Here is a 9,134-nt window from a genome sequence, read left to right on the forward strand (position 1 = left end):
TGAATATTGTTTCTGTCTATTAGGAATCCCAAGTGACTGTTGAATGTATAATTGACCAGAAAAACCATCGCACTGTTATGGGGGCCAAAGGATCCAAAGTACAGGCCATTACATCAGAGTATGAAGTAGGAATCAAATTCCCTGATCGTAATATGAACATGAATGCAGAAAGTAAGTAAAATAAAACAAATGTCAAACAAGTCATTATCTCTATTTTGAATACATGCGTTACATCATGGCGAAGAAAAATGTCGAACTTAAAATGGTGAACAAGTTTTGAAAATGTTAATTTGTCTTGCGTTTCATCTGCTAAAACTGTTCACAAAATGGCTGACTTGACTATGTTACAGCTGCACGTTGGCATTTCCTTTCCCGTAAAACACAATGTGCCTTACATGTTAACTAAAAAAATCTTTATTTGTATGGGGGGATAGAATCAATCATTTTTCATTGGTGCAAGAAAAGTATTTGCCTTAGGTTTTCCAAACACCAATAGGTTTTCTGAAATTAGTGTAGATGATGTTTGTGTTTACCATTATTGACACTATTTGGTTCATAGGTAATGGAAATAATGGCAATGGTGAACCCATTGAACCTGTTGTCAATGGCGATGGCGGAAGTGAGAACAGTGAAGATGATAAACCCAAGAAATGTGATACAATAATTATCACTGGCAAGCAGGATAATTGTGACCGTGCTAAAGCTGCTCTACTGGTGAGATACTATCTTCAATTGCTGCTATAACTGTTTACAATAAATTCACACTAAAAATTATTAGTCATGAGTGGCATAAGCAATGTGCTCAGAAGCATTAAAAATATGTGGTATTAATGTAAGGTTATTAAAGTATACAAAAGTATACACGAAGACATTACAGCAGGAGTATCGACAGACGCGCAGCGTAGGTTGATGGGGCCGCGTACTGTTTGAGTGTATACTTGTCGGTATCCTCGTAATAACCTTATTATTATACATCTTTTCCTTCCAAGGATACATCATAGGAATGCCAAAATACAAAAAGTTTAGAACAGAATCAGCCAACTTCTTTGCAGAGTCCAACTCTGGTGGCAGCCATGTTTGTTTTTATTATTAGAGAAAGGCAAATCTGACAGATTCAAGTTGTATTTTTGGGATACTATAATAATGATCTTGTGACTTCCAGGGTGTTACTGTCCAGTCATTTCTCAGTCTGTAACTTGTTAATTTCTATATTGTAGGCCTTGGTTCCTGTAACAGAAGAAGTAACTGTACCATTTGAATTTCATCGTTTCATCATCGGAGTTAAGGGTGCTGGTGTGAGGAGAATGATGGATGATCATGATGTGAGTATAATGAAGATTCCCTCCTCTTTGTAATGTTAGTTTGTCATGCCTTAGATGAAAACTTGCTCCTCTTTGTAATAGATTATTAGTGGCATCCTTGTATAGTTGTTTGATGCATAGTACACCAAAGTCAACTTCTGTCTCTTTCAAACCCTCAGTTGATAATCTCTGAATAATAAGAAATATTGGTGGGGAATCGCTTGCGACTAGTTTAGTCTGCTTGCGACTAGTTTTAGTCTGCTTGCGACTAGTTTAGTCTGCTTGCGGCTAGTTTAGTCTGCTTGCGGCTAGTTTAGTCTGCTTGCGGCTAGTTTAGTCTGCTTGCGGCTAGTTTAGTCTGCTTGCGGCTAGTTTAGTCTGCTTGCCGCTAGTTTAGTCTGCTTGCCGCTAGTTTAGTCTGCTTGCCGCTAGTTTAGTCTGCTTGCCGCTAGTTTAGTCTGCTTGCCGCTAGTTTAGTCTGCTTGCCGCTAGTTTAGTCTGCTTGCCGCTAGTTTAGTCTGCTTGCGGCTAGTTTCAGTGTGTCAAACATTAGTTTGTATATCAATTAAATAAATAGTAAATACTATAGTTACAAATTAATTTGTCATTTGATGTTTTATCTCTTGCAGGTAAATATTGCCATACCACCTCCAGCACAGCAATCCAGTATAATCAGAGTAACAGGCCCAGTCAACAATGTAGAAAATGCAAAGATTGCATTACTGAATAGAGTTGAGGAACTGGAAAAAGAAAAGGAAGACAGGGTAGGTTTTTGTTTGAAGCTGTTAACCATACTGTATTTGTTCTATTTATAGCTCCTAAATAAATCAAGTCCAGTATACAATAAATGCAATATTTTGTTCATGTCCAATCAAGATTTACTTCTGATAGGACAAATAGTCACTGACTGAACATGATAGGGGTATTCAAAGGCGGTGTATTTGCTTGTAAAATAAACGTGTACATGTAGTTTTGTCTCTAAATGTATAATCTTTGTATTGTAGGTCTTGCGTAACTTTCAGCTGACTGTAAATGTGAGTCCCGTACATCACCCCAAGATTATTGGTCGTAGAGGACAAGTAATAACTAAAATTCGACAGGACCACTCTGTTAATATTCAGTTTCCTGATAGAGATAGTGAGCAAATGAACACAATCACAATAACTGGATATGAACAAAATGCTGAAGCTGCTAAACAAGCCATCCTCAAGATTGTTCAGGAACTAGTAAGTTTAATCACATAATTTAGTTTTTATCTCAACAGTTGAGAATGTCAAGTGGAGTTACTAGTATTCATATTTACTGTTTGTTCAGTCATCAACTTCACATATTTGAATTTGTCGTGATAAGTTAGCCATGCATGTGGCTTTATTATTTAGTTATGTAGGAACCTTGAGATGGACCTCTCTAAGAATTTGTTTATTCTAATAACCCAATTTTATATACCTGGTACATTGGGTAAATTTTACATTTTTGAATCGTGTATTACTGAATCAAAATAACCTTTGTGTGTCAGCATAGTGTCTGCACCCACCTTTGTACATTTCAGACAAAATCCAAAGCAGGAACTTGTGTTTTGGGTTTTGTTTGGTCATCAGTCTGTCATCATTTGGTACAATGGCAAGCCATAATAGACTCATTAGTTTTGCATTATGTTGATCTTTGACCAACAAAACACAATCAACATCAAGTTTCATGTCTTTGCAGAATTTATTAATCTTTGTATTGATGTTACAAATTATGCCCACTCGTGCACATTACTAATATACGCCATGTTAAATGACATATCTCTATTAAAAATTTGACGAGATTTTTTTTCTTCAAATTTTTGAGAGATTTTAAACCTGACTCTTGTATCATATGAGCTTGTTTGTGCCTCTGTTGAACATTTTCTTATAAGGCAGTTGATTGACGGACATTGATTTGGTGTTTCAGGAGGATATGTCGACTGTAGAAGTGAAAATTGACCAGCGTGTACATCCCCGTTTAATTGGCAACAAAGGCCATGCAATTCGTAAAGTTATGGAAGATTATAAAGTTGATATTCGGTTCCCTCGAGGCAATGATGTGGATCCCGATCTTGTTACCATAACTGGAATGGAGGATGATGTGCTTGATGCAAAGGACCATCTACTCAATTTAGAAGAAGAATTTGTAAGTTGCATTTGGTTTTGTATAAATCTGTGCACCAATCACTGATACAGTAGTTTTTAGGTTCTGAGTTTTAAAATGTATCTGGCGTTTAACACCAGAAAAGGGTAATCCCATGCCATGATAGGAAAGTCAAAACTTCAGGTGAGTGTGCCATAGTAAGGAGGCCAAAGCCACCTACCCTAGGTGAGTGTGCAAGCCAAAGCCTGTACTCAAAATGTTAAACTGATAGTGGGCTAAAAGATTTAATAATTTTGTTATGACTTTATCTTTTCAGATGCAAGATATCACAGAGAGATCAATGTTACAACAGTACATGTCTCCTCCAAGGTCTACATCGGAATACAGAGAGAAGAATCAGCCAAGGGGCTTTGTTGTAAGAGATGCTCCTTGGAACAAACCTCCTGACACCACCAGTACTCAGGAATATCCCAGTTTAGGCTCTGTTGCTGCTGCCCCTACATCAGGAGGCAATGCTCCAAGATGGGGGCCATCAAAACGTTAACATGATCCTATAATCAAACCATATAAGACTAAATAAAACTGCTCTTAATCTTTTAATTTTGAAAATATCAAACTGCTTAGTTAATTGGAGTATCGGAAAAGAAACTATTTTCTGTACTTTATGTTGAAACCTTGTGTGGGGGGTTTTAGTAACAGTTGAACTGGATCGGGTTAGCAGAGATGAGCTAGCTCACACTACAAGATTGGTTGACTGTTACCATTGCCATGATTGGTGTTTGCCAAAAATCTTGGTACATCCAGCACATTAAGGTGAATTTGTGTAAATAAATTGGTCACAATTGTGAATCTCCCTTTCAGTTGCAACTGAGCTAATTAAGTTGTGAACAGAATGTGGCTTTGGGAATCAAACAAGTTGTACAACAAGCATTCATAGCAGTGTTTTAGTGTTTGACTAACCTTGCAATACTGAGAGAAATTTTTTGCAATGTAAAGTAATTGTCTTGCAATGTTCTACGTTTTAAATCTGTTTTTATTTCTATGCTATCCTTTCCCAATTCAAACTTGTCTAAACAGGTTCAAACCAGTTTTAAGAACATTGTATACAAGTGCAATTAGAATTAATGCTGCAATATTTGTAAGATATTGCCTAATACTGTTGATTGCTGGCCTCAGTTTTGTTACTGTAAATTGTCGTTGATTCCTGGTACATGATGCTTTTTGGCCTTCAGATTAATTTGGTGCTTGTATTAAAACATGGGTAAAAAAAGGTTTTTAATTGAAATTATTTTCATACCCTTTTTTCCTCATTCATAATTTCTTGGTGTTATTGAAAACTTCATGATGCATTGTGGGTAATGTATGTATAGATAGACTGGATGTGGCAACACTGAAATATTTTATATATATGGGGAGGAGTGGGGGAGTTTTCAGAATCTAAATTGTTAGACGATTGTGTTCTATTTCTTATTTTTTTTAAATGTAGGGTTATACATCGTATCTAATTTTATTTCTTCAGGAAATGTTAACAAAATTATGTATTACAAAGGATTTGTTGTCTTGTGTCCAGTTATATTACACAACCATCCTAAAAGTATCTATTTTATTCCAGCATGATTGGCCGATGGTTGTTGACCAATTGTATCCATTGCTTCCATTAATGTTTATTTTGATGAAATAGAAAATTTCAAACTTGATGTATTATCATTTCACATGGAGATAATAGTGCGTTTTATTTTTTCTTTCTTTCTTTCTTTTGAATTTATATGTCTTTATTTTAAATAGTATTGGACTGACCTTATGGCTTTTTTGGACCCTTATGAACGGTATAATGACCATACACTAAAGATTACCGGTCAGTACAGAGAATATGGATTATGACTATTAAAATGTTAGTCTAAAGCAATATTACTGTTCTCGCTTTATTATTACAATGAATTCCGTAAAGTGCCATATTGGACGAGTTGATTCCAACTTAGCAACAGAGCTCGCCAACTTGTGAAATGATTTGAATATTTTGTGTCTTGCAAAGAGTGCTAATGTGGCCAGTAATATTTCATCAGGCCAAAAAAAAAAATTTGTTGCCCTCAGCGACGGACCAAAAAATATGAAATAATGGGTCGTGTTTTTTTTTTAATAGATCCAAATATTAAAAACTCACCATTTTAAGCAGTAAAAAAGGGTTTCCTCTAAAAATTAAGGATCCCAGACCGTTGTTTGATCCTCAGGGTCCCCGCAAGTGGCGACTTTGAACCTCAGGTTGATCTGTATTTCTGACATGTTCTGAATACTGTGAACTCCATATACCTTAGCTATTTACGATACTCCTAGTTTTCACGAATTTAAAAAAAAAAATCCATCCGACCTAATTTTTTGACTTGAGGGCTCCACAAGTTTTTTTTGCCTAAACATAGTCTGCTAATTGACAACTCGGCTGCATTGCAAGCAATGTTTCTTTCAGGAAGCTACTACATCGTTATCAGTTGTATTTTCATCAAATTAGCTGATGATATTTCTAACTCGGTGTATGAAACAAATTTGCAGCCACAGTAATGCAGAGTGCAGCAACCTGTTTCTCGGGTTCAAAACCAGAATTGCAGAACACCCTGCCCTCAAAGTCAAACTAAAACACTTCACCATTAGTCATTCTCAGCAGAGACTGATTACTTTCGATAACCTATAAGAACTGAGCCCCCATGGGAGAATGAATGGCCACTTGATCACATGACTTCCAATTTATGCGTAGTTTTTGGCAAACCATTCACACCAACCTTTGAATTGGTATACTGCTGTACAAAGCTCTGCTTTGTGGCTCAAATATGCAAATAATTGTTAATTACCTATTAAGCAGTTCATTTTGAACATCTCTAAAACCCAGATTTTCTCGAACATGCATAGACCGATTAAGTTCAAACTTCACTCGTACATCACACATTATATGGGACATATGCACATGCATTTTTTTCATGATCCGATTAACGATAGCCGAATAGCGGCCATTTTAAGGCCGAAAATGCATCAAAATCACACATTTTCACCATTCCGGACCCGGATCTCAGTTGTGCATGGACGGATTTCGTTCAAATTTGGTGCATACATTAAAAATAATAGGACCTTGATGCACGTTATTTTTTTTTTTTGGATCAAGTTCGAAATGGCCGACTGGCGGCCATTTTGTTTTAATAAATTCAGTTCTTGATCCATATCCAAGACATGTCTGGATTGATCAAGTTCAAACTTCACACACACATGGTATATCATGTCACAAATAGATATGTGCATTTGTTTCATGATCCGCTTAACAATAGCTGAGTGATGGCCATTTTAAGGCCGAAAATGCATCAAAATCACGTATTTTCACAATTCCGGAACCTGATCTCAGTCATGCATGGATGGATTTTGTTCAGATTTAGTACAATGTGTTGTACATATACAGGTGCATTTCAGTCATGATCTGCTTTGAATGTATATGCCACTCAAATATGAACGGAACGGGGACGTGTCATTGACAATGACTTGTGTTCAATGTATGTATCAAGTTTGAACAATAGCTGTATGACTCTAATCTGAGCCTGGAATTTGTAATGCATGAAAATGACCGCAATTTTGAATGTTTATCAAATGTACATGTATATTAGAAGTTTGAACAGCATTACATGTAAACTAAAATGGCTGTGGGTCAGCCATTTTGAACCCAATCAGAAAAGCAATGCCGTACATCAAGGCCCTATAATATTCACATCTGATATATGCCCATACATTTATAATCCAAATGGTGAAATGGCAGCCATTTTAAAGCTGAAAATGCAGCAAAAATCACATTTTCACCATTCTAAAACCAAATCCCGGACATGCCTGAACTGAAAGTTCAAATTACACTTGTCGATCAGGCAATGTCTTGTACATTTTTGTCTTCATTACATTCAATATGGATGATTGGTAGTCATCTAGTTTAAAAGAGTGCAGTTCGATGGTGCCATATCTCATTCATGTTTGTTGATATAATGAAGAGGACAGATGCACTGGGTCCATATACAGTTTTCAGAAATTTCTCCAACAAGACTAGTGTGTCCATGCAAAAAATAGATGGATCCCTTTTTAAATAGCGAACAGTTGAAACAATTTTTCACTGAATTTTCACTGCTGCTACAAAATTTTGTGAATTCGCTGACTTTTTTTAAAGCTATTTACAATGTGCACATTAACATGTCTAATAATGGTAGGTTTTTAGTGCCTATTGATTTTATGTAAATACCTAGTCTGGATATTGTAAGGACAAAATTGAACGGGAGGGGCATCGGAAACGGGAACAACATTTTATGCAAACAGTCTTGATTGGTCACAGCATTTTTGACTCCTCTGTGTGAAGCACACTATGAGAGTCTTTGCGGTTAGTGCATCTGTGTCTGTTTCGCTGATATCTTAAGAACCAATCATCAGATGCATTGATGCTCTGGGATAATGTGCAGGCATGATTAGTTTTTGATTGAAACTATGCATATTAATCAGTAAATTTTAAGTACCATTCAACAGATTTTATGGTCAAAATTGTCCAAAGAGTGACAGTCAATTGTTTTGATATTTGTCACCCTTCTGTGTTTGTTGTAGAGAGAATCTGTGGCATATACATTTATGTACCCCCTGGTATATGGATGTTTTTGGTTCTACATCACCAATCTCTGGCTCTGATATAATCAAACTGAGCTGGGATGGAGATTTTTGAGAATAGTCTGTGACTTTGCGAGAAAACTCAAATGCCGATCTGATGCATAAAGATGAAATAATTCTGCAACAGAAATGTACCACATTGGACTGTTTACAGTTTCCTTGGGTGGTCTGCTAGGTATGATAGAAGTAATGCGATTTTTCATTCAACTTAAATCCAAGTAGTCCCTCAGAAACAGACTCCTTCTAAAGGACACTGCAGTATCAAATTAAAATGGGCCTGAGCCGTCTAGTTTTCCATAATTTTCCAGCAGTCTCTGCAGATGTAAACTCCTGCATGTAAACAGTGTTGGTGATCTATCCATAATCTGATTTAGTCTAGTATGCGAGTGAATGAGAAACAAAAGACCGCTAAGTGTGTGTATATATCTATTTCCAGGGGAAACTATGCTATAAATAAGGACAAGATGGTCACCGCAATTAGTATGCTAATCCGAACCAAGCATAGTGGCGGGAGCTCCGGGAAATGTGCCATTTATGATGTTTAGATTTCTACGAGGGCACAATATGTACGCTAGCAATTACTCGTCTGGTTGGGCTTTTGATGTATAAAAGTTGTTTTCGGTCGAAACGTGCCGTAACAAGTAAAAATCACGAGTTTAAAATGGCAACTAATGTATGCAAAATGTCTGTCAATCAGTTTGAGTATAATTAAAAATTCATTTACTTAGTGAACAGAGGGGAGTTAATTACCCAAGAGTACATGGTGCAATCCATGATATTGAGTGGTTCCCCTTTAAGCTTATCTATAATTACATACTCTAACAAATGTGAGGCTGTACTGCAGGCGTTTCAACAGGTCCTTTTGTGTTGAAGAACTTGTATTATTAGTGCCAACTCCTGTGATCACCAAAGAAGAAAATTCTCAATTGGTATCTTGCACTTTCAACAATAAACTTTGCATAAATAGACTGCTAGAATTTCTTGGAATATGCAGCTTTCATCCAAATTGGATACTAAATTTTATTGCAGAAAAATCAGAACTGAAGTCGGCAA

At 36.4% G+C, this 9,134-nt stretch overlaps 1 protein-coding gene across 1 annotated transcript in view; it reads left to right on the forward strand.

Moving 5' to 3' along the window:
- The window catches only part of LOC100368134 (vigilin-like), a 32,962-nt gene extending 28,933 nt beyond the window's left edge, over positions 1-4,029 (forward strand). The window contains exons 16-22 of the mRNA XM_085490720.1: positions 24-171; positions 560-714; positions 1,218-1,322; positions 1,931-2,065; positions 2,306-2,527; positions 3,237-3,455; positions 3,730-4,029. Of these exons, the coding sequence (XP_085346846.1) occupies positions 24-171; positions 560-714; positions 1,218-1,322; positions 1,931-2,065; positions 2,306-2,527; positions 3,237-3,455; positions 3,730-3,957 (1,212 nt within the window). The 3' untranslated portion in view covers positions 3,958-4,029. The remainder of the gene's footprint in view (positions 1-23; positions 172-559; positions 715-1,217; positions 1,323-1,930; positions 2,066-2,305; positions 2,528-3,236; positions 3,456-3,729) is intronic.
- The last annotated feature ends 5,105 nt before the right edge of the window (positions 4,030-9,134 follow it).

The sequence above is a fragment of the Saccoglossus kowalevskii genome, chromosome 15, assembly GCF_978046115.1.
Source record: "Saccoglossus kowalevskii chromosome 15, keSacKowa6.1, whole genome shotgun sequence".
NCBI lineage: Eukaryota > Metazoa > Hemichordata > Enteropneusta > Harrimaniidae > Saccoglossus > Saccoglossus kowalevskii.